General features: G+C 44.9%; 1 protein-coding gene across 1 annotated transcript in view; it reads right to left on the bottom strand.

Annotated features, from left to right (window-relative positions):
• The window catches only part of LOC138301580 (extracellular calcium-sensing receptor-like), a 198,886-nt gene that overhangs the window by 57,542 nt on the left and 121,354 nt on the right, over window positions 1–19,990 (bottom strand). Inside the window, exons 3-4 of the mRNA XM_069242097.1 lie at window positions 15,282–15,509; window positions 8,278–8,394 (exon numbers count right to left, since the gene is read on the bottom strand). Of these exons, the coding sequence (XP_069098198.1) occupies window positions 8,278–8,394; window positions 15,282–15,509 (345 nt within the window). The remainder of the gene's footprint in view (window positions 1–8,277; window positions 8,395–15,281; window positions 15,510–19,990) is intronic.

Here is a 19,990-nt window from a genome sequence, read left to right on the forward strand (position 1 = left end):
TTGCCACTAAAATAAAGCCCCCCCCAACACCTGAAGGTGGCAGAGGGACGAGGGGAGACACATAAAAGGGCCCAAGGTCAGCCGTATGGGCAAGCAGATGACGGGAGAAAAACAACAACGACGTCGGAGCTGAACCTCTCCTCCATTCCGGAGGCCTCGTCGCCGAATCATAGAACCAGCTCTCCCATTTTGCATGAACTGCACTCAGCCGCCACATAGAGCGACACCACCCTGCTGCCAGAACCACGGCCTACTGCGATCGGCATTCTACTCAAGTAAGACACCGAGTGCAAGCCCAGCGAACAGGGGACCGCCCAACCAGGCGACACGACCCTGCACCTGGAGCTGTCGCTTGGAAGATCTGATAGTTCAATCCGGAACCGCCCGGAATTTTCAGAGGTCCAAGTCCAGCGAACAGGGGACCACCACACAGGCAACGCGACCCTTCTTCTGGAACTGCCGCTAGGAAACCCCGGTGGTTCAACCCAGGAAACAAGAAACCGCCCGACCAGGTCAAGCGCCCCTGCCGCAGGAACCGCGGCCCCGCACAAACAATATTTCACAGGCGGCTACTCATTTCAAAACAAAGTAAGCCGCGCTAAATCCCTTACAGCAAACTTAAGCCTCATACAAATTTTCAGGCAGCGTCTCAAATTGACTTACTTACGAGTTTCCTCGAACCTTCCCTCCAAACCCGCGCGGTGCCGCTTGGACATATAAACACGGCTTTGGTTTTCGGGAGGACGCGTAATCACAGCTGCATGCAGGGCGGCGTACGCGGGCATCCAATCAAGCTCGCACGTCTGCCCGGCGCAGTCTGCACTGAGACTCGTGTTTTCCGGCAGACGTTTTGACCCCCGCCTACACGGGGGACCACCCGACACAGGTGACGCGACCCCATAGGCGGCAGCAACTTTAAAAAAAAAAGAAACCCTAACCTTTATGGGGGACCATCCTAGGTGGGTAACGCGACCCCACAGGCACAGGATTAAGGATCTCAACGTGCGGCCCGGAGCCAGCCCAAGCATCTTTTTCTAACTTCGAGCTGTAGGGGGACCGCCCAACTCGGGTGACGCGACCCCACAGGCACATCTTAGAGGGAGGAACACTCCACCTGCCGGTTGAGCTATGGTATCGACCAGGTGGAGAGCCTTTGCTCCAATACCGTTCCCCATCGAATAACAACGATTTGAGCCGGTAATCAGCTTGGGGACAGAACACCAACCAAAGGAACTCTTGGAGGTGGGACCGCCCGCGTAGGGCAACGCGACCACACCCAAAAAAAAAAAATGTGTTTAAGGACAAGAAGCACAACTTCTACAACAGCCACCAAACAAAGGGGCAATATAGACACTGACAAACTAAGGAAAAACTACACAAGCAAAGACAAGCCCAAGGCTACAGAATGGAAGAAGACCAAGTGGTAGAACCACAAGACGACCTGGAAAGGATGATCGCGCATATGAGGGCTGAAGCGCTAAAACGTGGGAAGGACTGGTTGCGCGCCAAGATGGAAGACAAGGAAGAAGGGATGCAGAACGCAGCCACACCCATCTCACGGGATCTCTCCCCGGTGATTGAAGAAAGCGTCAAGGGGTCACCTCCGCCTCCTCCGAAAACGAGCAAGCGCCGGAGAACCGAGTGAGGTGCCACGAAGAAGACACCCAAGAAAGCAAAGGGGACAAACCATCCTCCCGCGCCACCAACCAACAGGGAGCCACCTGAGAACAGCGCGCCGCACACACCAGCTGAGGGTGAGCATATCAGCGAAATAATTACAAAAAGGTTAGAATCATTTGCACCTTTGTTGCTAAAGGGGAACAGCGCAGGGCTAGGCATAGCTAACGCAGAGAAGGGGGCGAACCCCGGGCGCGCAGAGAAAAGCGACCAGCCAGTGGGGCGAGTAAGCGGGAAAGGGCAAAACTCCATGGGTGATCCCACAGCAGCATGAGGCAAGCCAACAAGGGCAGCAAGTAAGGTATTAGAACCCTCCCCAGCGACAGATAACCCTCCAGAGTCATACGGAAGGCAATCCTTGGGCCCTCCCGCAATGACAACAAGGTCAGCAGGGCAAGCCACAGTCATCCCGATAGCCGTAAAAGAAAGGATTTGAAGAAAATAATTCATTGATATTTTCACCTTATTAGAAATTCAGGTGGAAGGGCTAGATCTGACCGTATGCGACAAAAAAGAGGAAGACAGGAGAGAGAGAAAGAGGGCCAGGAAGGAGAGGAATTTCGAGAATTGGCTGAGCGTGTTCAGGATAGTGGCCTGCATAATAGTAGAGAAATTACCACGCTGCGCAGCGGACCTATGGTTGTATGAATCCAAAATACATGAGGCACACCGGCAATTCCCAGGGGACGCGTGGTTAGAATATGACAAGAGTTTCAGGCTAAAAATGCAGGCGCACCCCGAGATTGAATGGAATGAGGAGAACGTATCCAGTTACATACATAAGATGATGGTGGCCAGGGAGGTTAACGCCTGGGCGGGGAGGGTGGATCAGCCCTTTCGCAACACCCAGCCCAAGGGTAAACACGAGAGACACAAATCGTACCATAAGTACAAGCACTGGCACAGCAGTAAAGGGCAAGGTGATAAAGGAACGCAGGCGATTTGCTGGAAATTTGACACAGATCAATGCACATGGGGACAAAGCTGCAAATTTAGACACAGCTGCACAACATGGGGGGGGATTCACCCAGCGTCAACATGGAAAAAGAATAGACACAGAACAGACAAAAAAGAGAAAAGAAAGAAACAATAGTTCCAATCTGACAACATCACAAGTGGCATATCAAAGGACATGGAACCTTACCAGTTCCCCTATCAATACCAAAGCCATGAGGAGGTTAGCCACCGAGTATTTCAATAAAAAAGATGCAGAAACGCTAGTGAGAGGCTTTGAAGAAGGTTTCAAAATCCCTGTGAAAGGGCAGATAATAGGGGGCACCATAAAGAACATGAAATCAGCAAAGGAAAACCCACAAGTAATTTGCCAAAAAATCAACAAAGAACTGAAGCCAGGGCACATTGAGGGCCCCTTACCTTCCCAAATCCCAAAAGACCTGATAATCTCTCCATTGGGCGTAGTGCCCAAGAAGGAGGCGGGCCAGTTCAGATTGATACATCATCTATCTTTCCCAGAAGGGACATCAGTAAACAACAATATCCCCGAAGACGCCTGCTCGGTAGGGTACGCCACAGTAGATGACGCTATTGATATAATCAAGGCCGCAGGCAGAGGGGCACTGTTGGCAAAGGCAGACATAGAGTCAGCATTTAGGCTACTACCAGTACACCCTGACAGTTTTTACCTACTGGGTTTCCAGCACAATGGTCAGGTGTACATTGACAAGGCAATGCCCATGGGCTGCTCCATCATGTGTGTGTATTTTGAACAGTTCAGCACCTTCCTAGAATGGGCCCTGCATAAGAAACACCCTGCGGGAGGAAATATGCACTACCTGGATGATTTCTTATTCGTGGGCAAGGCAGGCACAGGCGAATGTGCCAGCCTACTGAATTCTTTCCAGCACCTGGCAAAAGACTTAGGCGTCCCCCTAGCTGCAGACAAAACAGTGGGTCCTACAACGTCCCCAATTTTCTTGGGCATCGAGCTAGACTCAGCCACAGGAACCTCAAGGATCCCTGAGGCAAAAGTGAGGGAATTAAGGAAGGAGATCCGAATTTTGCAGGGCAAGCAGAAAGCCACACTGGGGGAGCTGCAGAGCATGGTCGGCAAACTTAACTTTGCAACCAGAGTGATCCCGGCCAGGCAAGTTTTCGCCAGGCGTTTAAGCAAACTAACGTCAGGTTTGCGTGAAAAACACCATCGCGTCAGATTAGGTACAGCAGTAAAAAGAGACCTTGGCATGTGGGACGCTTTCCTATCAGAATTCAACGGCAGACTAATCTGGCGCGAAGGCTGGATATCAACCAGAGATCGCACTGTGCACTGACACCGCGGGAGGCTGCGGGTTCGGGGCATTATTAGGCAGCGAATGGTGCAACGGCAAATGGCCAGCCAGGTGGTACAGTTTGGGGATCACCCGTAACATCACATTTCTAGAACTATTCCCCATAGTGGTAGCCATGACAGTTTGGAGGGGTCAATTACAAAACATGAAGATAACATTCTGGTCGGACAACCTAGGCATTGTTATGGCCATCAACAAGGGGTCCCGTCTTGCCCAGACACTCTAAGACTCCTGAGACGCCTAGTTAGCCTGCAGCTCAGGGGCAACCTGGACATCAGGGCCAGACATGTCCAAGGAGTAAAAAACTCACGAGCAGACGCTCTCTCTCATTTCCAGATGGACAGATTCAGGAAACTGGCTCCAGAGGCAAGCCTAGCGATAACACCCTATCCAGAAAGCATATGGGATCTGGCGGAGCCGACCTGTCAATACTAGTGCACAACGCACTCAAACCAGAGACACACAGAAGGTACGCTAAATATGTCAGAACACTAATGGAAATGGCAGGGCTAGAATCCCTTAACGACCCAGTCGCAACTAGAGAGGCAGTAGAACACTTCATCAGAGGGGCCTATCAGCAAGGTAAGGCGAAGTCCTGGGCACAGGAGCACCTCGCAGCAGTAGCACACTACTCTAAATTACAAACGGGCTCAGACCCCACAGCATCACACTACATCAGAACTGCAATGAAGGGATGGAGACGGCTTGAGGGTCCCAAGCTAGACAGCAGGCACCCCAGAGACTTCAATAAATTGACCCGGCTATTAGACAACTTAAAAAGGGTGATAGCCAACATATACAAGCTAACTTTATTCAAAGCAGCATTTGCCACAGTATTCTTTGGAGCTTTTCGCCTAAGCGAGCTGGTCGCATCAGCAAAACTGTCAGGAGGCGACAACTTCCTCCAGGCATCCGACTGCACCTTTGAACAGCATAAGGTACACCTCTTACTAAGACGCTCAAAAACAGATCAACAGGGCAAGGGATCGCGGATAGAATTAAAATGCATAAGTCAAACGGAATACTGCCCGGTCTGCATCCTGAAGGTATACTTAGCAGTTCGCCCTGAGTTGCCCGGCCCACTGCTCAGGCACAACAATGGGGAACATTTGAGCAAATACCAATTCAAGGCAGTGCTAGGCAAAACACTGAAGGAAGCAGGTCTGGCCCCAGCTGATTTTAGCTCCCACTTATTTAGCATAGGTGCTGCCACAACAGCGGCAGTCTCAGGCGTAGACGAAGGCACCATCAAAGCAGTAGGCAGGTGGTGGTCCAACGCATACAAAAGATACATACGCACATCTGATGTAAGGCATTTGTTTTGATTACATCGACAGGGGCTCCACCCAAGTCTATATGGGTGATCGGGCACTCTTAAGCGGCGCTAAGACCCACGACATGATAATTATACATTTGGGTGGCAACGATCTAACCACAGTCGGTCGAAAGGTCCTCCTGAGTGACATCAGGCAAACATTATTATTAATGACAAGGCGGTGCGATAGCACCACTATCGTCTGGTCAGAAATTATTCCCAGAATGTCGTGGCGGGGGGCCACATCAAGCAAAGCAGTTGACAACTCCAGACGAAAGCTGAACATCGCATTCGCCAAGTATTGTAAGACTAACGGCCTGGAGAGCATACGCCATGGGTTGATACACCCAAGACGACCAGAACTATATGCACCAGATGGAGTGGATCTATCAGATGAAGGGATGAGCATCTTCTGGGCCAACCTGGTGGCCATAATGGAATAAAAAAAAGAAAAAAAGAAAAAAAAAAATTAAAACATTTTTGGTGATGGGGGGAGCTGCCCGGAGACGTAAGCCTCTCAGGCAGCATGGCGGTAATCAAGGAAAAGTTTTACCAAAATGGACTGTAAACACACCTAGTAAGGCGGTGTGCATAAAAAGGCCACTCACCTGGGGATGCCTTACGGCAGGGTGAAGGGAGGCCAACCAAGGGGAGTAAGCGGAGCACGGCACTCGCAGCCCAGACCCGCCAGGTCAAATGGCAGGGCACAGGTACACGACAGGTAGCGAGTTGGGCCTAATCCAAGAACTCGATCCTACCCCCTTCATGAAACATGGTAAAACAAACATATGGAGTAAGCCCCCTCCAAGAAACAAAATATGGGACCGCCTACAAACCAAAGGGCGAGAAGAGACATGACAAACGGAGGCCAGGACTTGAAGGCCAATCCGTCAATGCTACTCACGCGAATATGATTGATCACTGGAAATGCAATGTTCTATGTTTGATTTCTATGTATGACTAGGCGCGTTGATAGCATCGTCTGATGCACGAGCTAGAAGTGCAGTAAATCGAATGCTCGCTGAACCAAAGGAGAAATGTAATATTTCACATGTGGCTACTCATTTGTATGATCAATAAATGCGGCCATTTTATTCCATGTTTAATCAGTGCCACGTTGTTTTGTTCTTCAAGCATGCACAATGAGTACACACTGTTTACAAAGATAATAAATCTGGAGTGGGTGAAGTGCAGGAGTTAGTGGCTCCTTGGAGGAATAAGTTGAAAGAGGTGGTGTAAGAGACAATCATGTGCCAGCTGGGACTAGCCTAGAGCCCATAATAGAAGCGGATATGGGGTTTAGGGCTGTCCGCTGTTCGCAAAAACTCGATCGAGACTGTAACAGCTACTGAGCCAGGCAAGTCCACTCCAGGTCTCATTAGTACCCTTAGGTGACAAAGAGCTACTTTTCACCTGTTTGATATAGGATCAAGCTCTCTCCATGCTTAAGTCCTCATTGAAACCGGTCTCCGAGCAGCTACTGCAGGAAGAGATAAGCACGCATCTATCACCTCAGCTAGAGAAAACAAGCATTTGCAATGCACTAGGGTCTCGCATTTGTTCGAGTTATAGCTATTACCAGTTGTAAACTCCCAACCGGATTTTTCTTGCCAAGTTAAAAGAAAAAAACAGCGCGACTGCTACAGTTCACTCGTAATAAAAATGTCACTCGAACCTAAAAACTGTATTTCTTAATATTTTAAAGTTACTAAGATTTCTGGATGTCTAAGCATTTTCTCCAACTGATATGTTGGGAGTAAATGATCTCCGTGTCAATAGATATTAAAGTTAATAGCGCTTAACATTTAAGAGGCCCAGTCTACGCACAAGGAAGAGAATCTGGAGACTTAGGGGGACTTTCAAGAAACAAATTGCTGTGGGCAGTTTGAGAATACTTCTAAGGCTCTAAAGTTAAAAGAAACATTATAAAGACACCGAGCCCTAGTCATGAATTTAATTCCATACCAAAATTGAACTCACTTATGAAAAAGAATGCATTTGTATCAGTAGAATCCAATTCACGATTTCCAGGACTTGCTCACTTGGTAATCCCCCACATAAGGTCTGTGTGGACAAATGTAGTTGCAGGGAAAGTGTTGTGGGCATTTCGGGATTAGTCTTTGGCAGGAATAAATGTATTTTCAGGGTGGACGTGCATAGGAAGCCCCCACAAAATGTCGGTGGCTTTAGGTGTAGGAGTTTCTTCTACACGTGGGAAGAGGGAAAAGATTGAATTTGAAAACACTTTTTAGTGTTACTTTTCTGCACGCCGCATTGGTGTTTCCGATCACCCCTACTCTTTCCTTCAGCTGCCGCCATGAGTCAGTGTGGATGCTCCACTTCCCACAATGTGTATGTGTAAACACGGAAAGGTTTGCTTACATAGTGCCAGGGAGCCAGCTTCACACATCCTTGCGAGAGGCCATGATGGGAGCCGGCTGCGGTGCGGTAGTCAGGTGTGCAAACCCTCATTTTGTTTGCTGTGCAGCTGTTACCATCACATTAAAGGACAGATGGTCCTTGATTCCATTCACAGGCATGGAAGTTCTGAGAGCCACTGGAAGCAGCAGTGAGAAACATACTTCTGGACAGCGTCCTCCCCGCCACTATTTTGACTACACTAAACTGGAAGCCACCAATTAACAAGGCAAAATTGCGTGCTTACCCGGATGCTGGTAAATTGGTTTCGCCTTGTGAGAATATTGTGATTTCGGCGAAGCGATATGCCCAGCTTTTGCAGCTTTTAAAGTTCACATCTTCGTGGTAGAAGAATAATATTTGCGTACGTTAAAAGAAAAAAACAGCGCGATCGCGCTGCTACAGTTCCCATCGTAATGAAACCAATCAGCAAAAGTGCAATTATGTGCGTAACCGGCAAAAGTGCAATTAACTGTGTAACAGGATTGATATTATGCAAAGCGCTCGACTTCTGCCAAGCGAGAGCGCGCTGCAAAAATAGAGAAAAAGTAGTCCACAAACCTGAAGGAAACAGCGAGCCTCGCATGTTTTCTGTACTTGGTCACTGTGTTCGAGGAGGACTAACCACCGGAAAAGGCATGACGCATCCTGCCTTCGACTAAAGAAAGCAAGCAGATTCTAACAGGCAAGCCCACAAACCAATAAAAGACACTGACGTGAGGTAGACAGAGCTCCAAGCCCTTTTCTAATTCCTAAAGCGTTTCGCTAGCGATACGCATGCGCAAGCAGCGCATGCGACTCGGGCTCGACCCTGAAAATACATGTGGGCACTGCCTCAACTGTTCATCTGATGCAAGTCATTCAACAGCATGTCAGTTTCAGTCACTTTTAGAAACCATGCGGGAAGAAATTCAGGACCTTAAGGCAACACAGGCTCAACTAAATGCAGTATTGCATCAAAGATTAAATAACATAAATGAGATCACGCAGCAGATACTGGAGTAAATACAAGGCGTATGTGCTGGCCTAGAAGTTGCATTAAGCTAAACAGTTTTTCCTGTTTTGTGCTGGCTGGAAGAGACACAAGTTGGTTACAATGTTGTGTTTTTTTTTCCTTTTGTTAAGTCATTCAAACAATTGGGTGCGTTTTTCTGGCTAGCACTTGGCATTTTCTTTATTGTTCTGTCATTATGTCTTGCTGGTATAACATTAATATGCATGCAGGCACTGAGGCACTTTCTGAGCAACTAATATCTGGGCTAACATGTTTGAAGATCTGGGGTGGAATATCAAACGCTGTGGGGGGCCAGGTCCAGAGATTTACTCTTTTGAACTGTGGTACATGGGCTTCCCTCAGGAAGTCCTTGTTACAGAAGATGGTAGGAGATGGATGGGAGGTAAAGGGGCCGGTCCATCAAACGGCAACCCAGCAACAATTGGAGAGGCTGAGCTTGTCTCAGTGACTATTCCGAGTGAACTTTTTGCTTTCTACGTGCCCTAGTCTTGGCGTACCCTAGTCTGTGTTGTCAAGAGTATTCTTAAACATTGTCAGATGGTGCCTTTCTTACTGTACTGTTTGACTTTTAACATCCATAGCCTTGAAAAAATCTTGTGGGTAAAGCTCGTGTAGGCTGCATTTAGGAGAATGTTTGTCTTGTCATGGTATACACAGAAGATTTGGATGAATAAACAAATTAAATTGATCAACTTTGTCCTGAACTGTCAGGCCTTTACATTGTTAGAAGACTGCAGATTTTTCTAGGCCTCAACTTATCTAAAACCATGCTGGAAGACTGAAAAAAAAAGGGATTCACCAGTCTGGGAGGCATTTATGTGGGGAAAAGACTCGTAATATGGGATCAGGCATCCATTATCTGGCTTTTTTTAATTGAACATCTTGCACTTTGTAAAATCCTGCTAGGTACTGTAAATTATATTCCAACTGTATGGCAAAGCTGTAAAATTTGTACTATTTATTTCTGAGCTACATAATTTGACATTTTCTGCACTAGGCAATTTTATATTGACTTTATGGCGGCGCTGCTATAAGACATGAATTTCTTAACTTTGTATTTATATTGACTGAAATTCTTCTTTACCTGCTCGTTACATACTGCTCAATAAAAAATAAATTAAAAAAAGGCAATTTAATTTGTTTTACTTAAGGACATGCTTCTTTACAAGAAAGTGGCTGTGAGAGTCAAACAAAATGGAAGTATTTTAGGTGAACTATTTCTAGTTTCCCACAAAGTTCGCCTTTGAAACACCGCAACTAAAAATTATATGGTTCAAGGTTCTTCTGAAAAGACTGGAGAAAATAAACGAAAATGAGTATATGTGAGTGACATTAGTTGCGTCTTCAGATTAGTATTCCTCTCTATAGAGAACATTTATGGAAAAAGGTTTTAATGGAAACTGGAAAATACTGAATATATAATTTGACACATTAACCCCATTGGTGTGTGTGTCAACCAATGGATGACACAGGGACACCCTTCCTGGTGTGAGCCACAACCAGTAGCCGATGGCAGGGAGCTTCCTTGTCTTCCCCCTATCCTCCCCCCTGACATCATATTGTGATTTCCCCAGCAGAACAGGAAGCAGCAGGTAAGGCCGCTTTCTGCTCTGGAGTGTAAAAGAGACCTAAGAGGGCCTCCCCACCTTTTCAGGAAGGTCTTGTTTGAAAGGAGAGATTCCCCCCTTTTAAACAAGGCCTTCCTGAAAGTGTTTCTTGGCTGCAATCCACGGGCAGGAAACACCACAGATTTCATCTAGGAGGGGTCGACCCCTTTGAAGATGGGCCTACCCCCCAGGTGCATTAAAAAAAAAATAACACAAGGAAAAAATAGTAAAAAAAAAAAAAAAAGATAAATCTATTTAATTGAGTAGGGGGTCGGCCTTTTGGAAAATGGTCGGACTGCCCCCTGGGGGGGCATTTAAAAAAAAAACTAGGTTTACCACTGGGGGGGGTCGCAATTGCCCCCCCACCACCCCCAGGGATTAAACATATTTAAAAAAATTGACTGGGGGGTTGGCCCTTTGTAAAATGGGCTGATCCACCCCTCTCCTGGGGGGGAGGAGGCATTTTTTAAAAGGCTTACAAATTAAAAAAAAAAAAATGACAGAGGTTCTCCCATGGGCATGGCTGACCCCTGTGTGGGCAATTTCTTTTTAATATATGTGTGGTTTCCCTGCGGGCCATGATCGCAACCCCCCCCTTCCCAGAGAAACCACACAGCTATTAAAACATGTGTATATATATATATATATATATATATATATATACATATATAGAAAGAGAGAGAGCAGGAGAAAGAGACTTCATAGAGGGAGAGAAATCTCTCTCTCATATATCTATGTGTTTAAATATATATATATATATATATATATATATCTCCACAAACAAAGAATAATCGAAGCCCAAATCAAGTCTTCCCGGGCATTTTATTCAAGATACAGCATGCACTGATACACTCCTAACGCGTTTCGGCGAAATGCCTTGTTCACAGGAAATTGTTTGAAGTCATTGCGTTCAGGTGCTTTTAAGTTCAAATGTCACGTGGCCTACATACATTTCCTGCATGAGCGAGAAAGAGAGGGCGAAAGAGACTCCACAGAGGGATTGAAATCTCTCCCTCATATATCTATGTGTTTATATGTGTATTTTACATATATCTATACATATCCAAAAAAAGAGAAAATTGGCATGTCTTCATGTCCTTTGCCAGCAATGCGGGAGACAGAGACAGGGTAGTGACCCTCTGTAAAAAAATCCAAAATATTTCTCCAGCCAAGCAGGGCATCTATCTCGCAACAGGCATAAATAATAAGTTTCCGTCACTTAGCATGATTGAAGTGAAGGTTTAATCAGCAAAGCAAAATCCAACCCGTTTCGGAAACGGAGTTTCCTTGCTCATTGGTAATTGACCTACAGACATTTTCATTTTTTAGTACTATATTTAACTGCTGATTCAAGTCTGCCTGTTCCTGAAAGCTGGGGAGATGGCCATTTTAAGTACTACAAACCCTTTGTTGATGCCATTTTCAAGGGCAAAACATATGCTTTTTTCTGCAGCACTTTTTTCATATTTTTAAAACAAACCAACACATTTTAGCTGCACTTTTGCTAATTTCTTGGTCTCCTCCAGGGGAACCCACAAACTACGAATGTTGGAAACTAAGAATGCAAATTTGGCATGGATAGTTCATGTGGACAAAAATGTATGGGGGCCTAAGCGCAAACTACCTCTAATAGCCAAAAGAGGGCTAAGCACAAGGGAGAAGGAGGCCAAGCAGCTAAGGGGTTACATTTATTTATTCCACTTCAGCACTGAACTTTTGGAAAACAATTGTTAATGTCTCTATGCCTGAGACATTGTGTACTTGCCAACATTCTGTGACAAAGAAGAGCTAGGGTTTTCATCTTTTAAAAAAAGATGAGGAGATGGCAGATTGTCCCTATGATTCAGCAAACATTACCAAAGGGGTGCACTTGGGATACACATTTAAATCAGGTGAGCTATTATACTGCACTCCAATGTAGCATAATAGTATTTAAGGACTGCAAATCCCATCCATGCAAGCAATTTACTCACTGATAACATGTGCTCTCTAGATGTAACACACTCGTTTCCAGTGCTATATCTCAGACATAAACAGTTCACCCATTTGTAGTTTATTCCTTATTTGTATACTCACACAAGAACAGAGTACAGTGCTAAAAGACGATGGGCATATATTTTATCAATTTTGTCTTAAAGATAAAAGAAGTGAAAATATAAGGCCAGAAACGAGTCATAGGAATAGAAAGGAGACAGGAAAGGGAATAGAGAGGAAGGGAAAGGCAATGGAATACACTTTGCCCTTTTTAATACAAACAATGAGGTCTGATAGTGAAAACACCAGGCACTAGGCAAGGCCATTTTCACCTTTTGTCCTTCTGAGGTTGAAAAATAACCTACCTGGATAATAGTTACACTGATTAGATACAGCATCTAGCAATATTAGTTCTGTTATTATTGCTGGAATGAGCCACAGAAGGGATCAGCTTTCCCTGGCACAACCTACAAAAATTAGCTGGAAATGAACATATGTAAAACAACAAGTTTGCAAGATGGTGGGCAAAATGAGAGGTTTAAGGCTATTTTCAATGCAACTACAGCAGAATGATTTTGCATTGATGTATGCTGCATGGAAGCACTTGTGAGATGTCAGAGGCCTGGAGGGCCTCCTTTTGTGACTTGTACTCAACTCACTCATATGAGAAAAAGCCATATGATAATACAAGTATGTAGTGGTCTAGCTTACTGATCCAAAGTACTGGCCCTGCCTTGCTTCTTCCTGGGTCCTGTGTTGGTCCTCTCTTTCCGTACATCCTGCACTACATAGTTTGCAAAGTCCTGCTTTGGACCCCAGTGCTGAGCACTGCTAGTTTTCTCATTTGTAAGGAATTCATCAAGATTCAATAATTCATAACACAGGTACAGAATGAGCAGCAGCATCTTGACTGCATCTAGGAAATGCTGATAATGCTACCAGCATGCAATATTTTTCAGGTATTACTTAACCTTCCAGACAGTGGGCCTGAAGTAGATCTTTGTGGTAATGGTTCCGCTATCAACCTTTCAACTGGAAACCCGTCTGAAACCCACCCACCACCATGACAGGCCACCCACCGTATTTAGATGTTGGCAGTCCCACCATTGGCAAAAGTCCACAATTGAACTGCCACCTCTGCTAAGAAATACTGTCCCTGTTGGTGGCAAGAGAGGGAAAAAGGGATGCCGGCAAGAACCCAGACATCCTTGTCGCTGTGCAGAATTGGATGTGCCTTACTGGCAAGAAAAAAGTGTCAGTCTGAGTTGGCGGATTGGGGAGGGGTGAAAACTCACCTTTTTTCCGATTCCACCCTGTCTTTGACTGGACATGACAGGACAACACCTGTCGTAGCTGCTGCCACCGGCCCACAGAAAAAAACATGACCCCCCCCATTGCCAAATTTGAAGGTACAGGTGCTGCATTGCCAGGGTATGTTGGGTGGGCACTGCACGGGAGGTGGGGACCAGTGCATCATAGACATGTCACAGTGCTTTCTAAAACCACTGTGACATGTATATGTCTGGGACACAAGTGGGTCAGACACAGATGGGGACACACTGGTACACAATACATATCGCACACATACTCAACTGTCAGTAAGGTGCCAGTATTCATTGGCAAATTAATTCTGGCACCACAGTAACGGTACATTCACACCTATCAACTGTGCTCATGTGTGCACATTTCAGGGGACCTGTACCTGTCAGGTTTTGCTGCGAGTTGTGTGTGTGAGTCAGTATGTGTATGTGTGTGCAATAAGATTGTCAGGGTGAAGAGGAAGAGAGCTGGAGAGGGTGATGTGGTTGTGTTTGTATATGTGTCACTGGCATATGAGATTGATGTTGTGTATGTTGTGTTGCCATGTGACACATTCAAGTGAGCGTGGTTGTTGTGTGGCGGATGTTGTTGTGATGTGTGTAGTTGAGCATGTGTGTGAGTGTATTTGTGTGGCTGAGGTTGTAGTTGTGTTGTGGCTGTGCCATGTGGGGCTGCAGTGTCAATGGTGTGTGCATGTTGTGTCACTGAGGTATGTCAATGTGTGTTTTCAGCATGCACAGGTTATTTTGTGTCAGATTTGCAATGGGCTATTGTGTGAATGTGGCCTGTTGTGTAGTGTGTAGTGGGGGTACACATATGGCTAAGGTAGAGTCTGTGTGTGTCACTTACTTCTCTTCCACAGCCCCGGCCATTCTACAAAGTCCGTTGGGTCCTGCCACGGTCTCCCTCCGTCAGCAGTCTGTTATAATTTAAGCCACTTGCTGAGCTATAACATTTGTATACGGTGAGCCACTTGATGGCTTTCTTGGGTCCGTAGCCGACGCAGCGTTGGGGTGCGACCACCAAGATCTAATTCAGGCCCAGTGTTTTCAATTTACAGAAACTAAAGCAGTTAGTTTTGCCAATACTTTCTTTCATATTGTTATCTGCGTATTCTTATCTGCATGTGTATATCATATATATTCAAATGTGAAAAGTGAAAGAAAATGGTTGCATCAAATTGATGGTTTGATTTCATAATGTACAACGAGGACCTTAAATGATACAGTAATCACATTTTATACACATTATATGCACATCTACACCCCCTCAAAAGAGCTCTATTATGCTGGGTCATATCGATACAAAATTTCCCAAAACTTCATAGACCTATACCATCTATTTGGACTCGACAGTATTTGAGTTTGACACACTGCCTACCAGTGTTATGTGACGTGAGAAGCCTAGAGTATTATTATGGTGTTCCACACAGTAAATCCACAGCGTGATAAATATGGTCAACGTGTATTCTTATCATCATCAGAGAACTCCTTCCCACAATATTTATAGCCCACCTGATCCCTCCTCCATATAATTATTTTCCTCTTTCAAGATTACCTTGAAAAAAATAACTTATGCAGTGTGTGGTATACAGATATACAAACAAACAAATAAACATGATGCACAATGAGTACTTTAAATAAACTGACCTGCATTTCTCCACCATTCCACATGATGGCGCTCTCGTTTAGAATGAACTGGGGACTGTAGGGTGCACTGTAGTCGAAGGTGCCGACTTTTACTTGCAGGATAGAACCATCTACTTGGCGTTGCCAGTTCAAAATATCAAACACAGCAGGTGGGTCACCATTTTCCTGAAAGTACACGTCATCTCCATCAGAACTTCTAAAACGTACGCGTTTCAGATAATGAAGAAGCTGATAAAGGAAAAAAAAATAACTATTCATTTTTCCTTTCATAGAGTGAGACTATTTAGTACATTGCTGTTAACCCCTTCGCTGCCAGGCCTTTTCCCCTCCTGTTCCGAGCCTTTTTTTGGCTATTTTGGGCAGTTCATGCTTAGGCCCTCATAACTTTTTCTCCACATAAGCTACCCATGCCAAATTTGCTTCCTTTTTTCCCAACATCCTAGGGCTTCCAGAGGTACCCAGTCTTTGTGGTTTCCCCTGAAGGAGGCCAAGATATTAGCCAAAATACAGTGAAAAGTTTTTTTGTTTTTTTAAATGGGAAAAAAGGGCTGCAGAAGAAGGCTTGTGTTTTTTTTCCCCTGAAAATGGCATCAACAAAGGGTAAAATCACCATCTTCCCCGCTTTCAGGAGCAGGCAGACTTGAATTAGAAAACCCAATTTTTCCACACAATTTTGACATTTTGCTGCGACATACCCCATTTTTACTCTTTTTTTTTGCTTTCAGCCTCCTTCCAGTTAGTGACAGAAATGGGTGAGAAACCAAAGCTAAACATTTCTGTAAAGTAGACAAAATTCTGAATTCAGCAAGGGGTCATTTATGTAGATCCTACAAGTGTTTCCTACAGAAAATACCAGCTGAAATAAAAAGAATATTGATATTGAGGTAAAAAAAACTGCAATTTTTCTCCATGTTTTACTCTGTAACTTTTTCCTGCGGTGTCAGATTTTTGACAGCAATATACTGTTATTTTTGCTGGACTCTTCTGGTTGCGGGATATATAGGTCTTGTAGGTTCATCAAGAACCCTAGGTACCCAGAGCCAATAAATGAGCTGCACCTTGCAATGGGTTTTCATTCTATACCGGGTATACAGTAATTAGTTTGCTGAAATATGAAAAATGAAAAATAGGTATCAAGAGAACCTTTGTATTTCCAAAATGGGCACAAGATGAGGTGTTGAGAAGCAGTGGTTATTTGCACATCTCTGAATTCTGCTGTGCCCATACTAGCATGTGAATTACAGGGCATTTCTCAAATAGATGTCTTTTTTACACACTGTCTTACATTTGTAAGGAAAAAATGTAGAGAAAGACCTCACTTGCATGGGTAAGCCTAATGCTCGCGACAGGAAACACAAAATGGACACATCACATTTTTACATCGAAATCTGACATGTTCTTTGCAAAGTGCCTAGCTGTAGATTTTGGCCTCTAGCTCAGCCGACACCTAGGAAAACCTAGCAAACCTGTGCATTTTTTAAAATAAGACACCTAGGGGTACCGAAGATGGGGTGACCTGTGGGGCTCTGACCAGGTTCTGTTACCCAGAATCTTTTGCAAACCTCAAAAGTTGGCCAAAAAACACATTTTCCTCTTATTTGGTGACAGAAAGTTCTAGAATCTGAGAGGAGCCACAAATTTCTTTCCACCCAGCGTTCCCCTAAGTCTTACAATAAAAATGGTACCTCACTTGTGAGGGTAGGCTAGCGCACGTGACAGGAAATGCCCGAAAACAAAACGTGGACACATTACATTTTCACAAAGAAAACAAAGCTGTTCTTTGCAAAGTGCCTAGCTGTGAATTTTGTCCTCTAGCTCAGCCACCACCTAGGGAATCCTAGCAAACCTGCACAGTTTTCAAAACTAGACACCTAGGGAAATCCAAGATGGGGTGACTTGTGGGGCTCTGACCAGGTTCTGTTACCCAGTATCCTTTGCAAACCTCAACATTTAGCCAAAAAACACATTTTCCTCGCATTTTGGTGACAGAAAGTTCTGGAATCTGAGAGGAGCCACAAATTTCCTTCCACCCAGTATTTCTTCAGGTCTCCCGATAAAATTGGTACCTCACTTGTGTGGGTAGGCCTACTGCCCGTGAAAGGAAATGCCCCAAAACACTATCTGGACACATCAAAATTATCAAATACAAAACTACCTGTTTTTGCGAGGGTGTGCACCTGCGTTTTTGGTCCTGGGCTCAGCATCCATCTAGGAAAACCTACCAAACCCAGAAATTTCTGTAAAGTAGATACCCGAGGGCGTCCAGGGAGGTGTGACTTGCGTGGATCCCCCAATGTTTTCTTATCCAGAATCTTCAGCAAACCTCAAATTTAGCTAAAAAATCATTTTTTTCCCACATTTCTGTGTAGGATCACCACACTGGGACAAATTTCATACCACACAATGTTCCCCTCAGTCTCCCGGTAAAAATGAAACCTCACTTGTGTAGATGGGCCAAGTGATTGTGACAGGGAAGAGCCAAAAACATGTCAAAATTTAATTCCCTGGCCTCTGGTGGGCTTTCTGCCCCCCCTTTGGGCAGATGTGCCTTTCAAAAATAGACCAATCTGCCCCCCGGGGGGGGGGGGGTGGGTAGATATGGCCAACAGTAGTGTGCTCCCATGGGGAGTGACCCTTACCCAAGGGGCTCACCCCCTAAAGAAAACACACATACACACACACCAATCCCTGGTGCCTAAGTGGTTTCTGTCCGGCTAATACAAAAAGGCCGATCTGCCCCCAAGGGGGGCATAGATTGTCTAAAATAAATTCCCCCCCCCCCCCAGGGGAATGACCCTTGCCTAAGGGGTCACTCCCCTTGAGTGAAATTGACACAAAAAAATAAAGATCCCCGTTGTCTAGTGGTTTTTGCCTCCAATGGGGGCAGTTTGGCCGAACAAAAATTGTCCGATCTGCCCCCAAAGGAGGCAGAAATGGTATAAATACAATTTGCCCCCAGGGGAGCGAACCTTGCCTACTCTAAAAAACCTACTTTGCACACTGCACCCGGCCGCCCCGGTGCCGCTGAGGGTGTGTTTTGTGTGCTTGTGTGTGTGTCCCCCCAGTGTTCTACAAACCCCCTTGGTCTGCTCCCTAAGAATGCAGGTACTTGCCTGCTAGCAGACTAAAACCGGAGCACCCCTGTTCTCCATAGGCGCCTATGTTGTTTGGGCCCTCCTTTGACCTCTGCAGCTGACCGGCCGTGTGTTGCTGGTGCAGTGGCTTTGGGGTTGCCTTGAACCCCTCAATGGTGGGCTGCCCATGCCCAGGAGACTGACTTTGTAAGTGCTTAACTTACCTGAAAAACTAATGATTACTTACCTCCCCCAGGAACTGTTGATTTATGCAGTTTCCACTTTAATAAAAGCTTATTTCCATTTTTACCAAAATTGTGTTTTAAATCAAAGTTCTATACTTACCTGTGTTGAAGTACCTTACAATTTATGTACTTACCTAAAATTTGAATCTTGTGGTTCTAAAAATAAATTAAGAAAATATATTTTTCTATATAAAAACCTATTAGCCTGGAGTTCAGTCTTTGAGTGTGTGTTCCTCATGTATTGCCTGTGTGTACAACAAATGTTCAACACACCCTCTGATAAGCCTACTGCTCGACCACACTACCACAAAATAGAGCATTAGTATTGTCGAATTTTGCTGCTATCAACCTCTAAGAGGAACCCTTGAACTCTGTGCACACTATCTCTCATTTTGAGATAGAATATACAGAGTCAACTTCCTACAGTATTCTTAGCTCAACATTCTCAGCTCCACAGGATAAGCAGGCGAAGCAGGTAAATGAATGTGAGTGAGGCATGATGTGTAACAAACCAAACACGCCCATTTAAGTGATAAAGGACTTGAATGTCCACACTAAGATGAAGAGCTCAAGCCAGAAAGAATAGTCTACAAAGCCAACAACGGTAGTATCTATCTAGTGAATGCTCTTCAGGACTACAACATTCAGAACAGTGTTTTTATTGTTATGGATTTGTCTAACTAATACTATGTCAACTATCTGCTTTAATTATCTTTGAATATTTTGTTTGTCTATTTATTTATTGATGTTTGCAAGTTATATAGATTTGTGACTTACTGTATGGAACAAAATGATTCATCAAACACTCAAAATGTGATCAGAGGAGTGCTTGCAAAGAGTCTAAGCCCTTGGCAAGTGCACTGTGGAGCACCCTAGAGCATCATTTTTTGTTCATAGTGCCTAGGGAGATTAGCAATAGTTTATGATATTTGCAAGCATTCTTCCCATTAACTTGTAAGAGTTTTATGTGACACCCAAAGTGGCCAAGGCTATGCCCAGACAGTAGCCACTTGCTTGCTGTACCACAGGGTGCAAGCCAACCCTCACTGATTTTGTGTAAATCCTTACAGTTCTTATTCAGAAATTAAGCTTCAAAATATTGTTATATCTGGATGATTGGTCCCACATTAGAGCAACCTGATTGGTTGAGAGGACTTTTTTCCATCAGCCCCTTCAGCGCTGCAAAACCCTACCAGTCCCACAGTAACAAGTGCTCTGATTGGCTAGCTGCAACATCGATAGAAATGTGGCGGGCACAATTTCAAGGATTTAGTGACTTGGTCTCCATATCCTGAGTTTCAGAAAACAATGAGGTGCAAGGGGCAGGGTAAGGGGAACCTGACCACCTGGCCCTTGTCGGAATTCCTGTAGAGGTTAAAAATATATTTTC

This window comes from Pleurodeles waltl, chromosome 6, assembly GCF_031143425.1.
Source record: "Pleurodeles waltl isolate 20211129_DDA chromosome 6, aPleWal1.hap1.20221129, whole genome shotgun sequence".
Taxonomy (NCBI): domain Eukaryota; kingdom Metazoa; phylum Chordata; class Amphibia; order Caudata; family Salamandridae; genus Pleurodeles; species Pleurodeles waltl.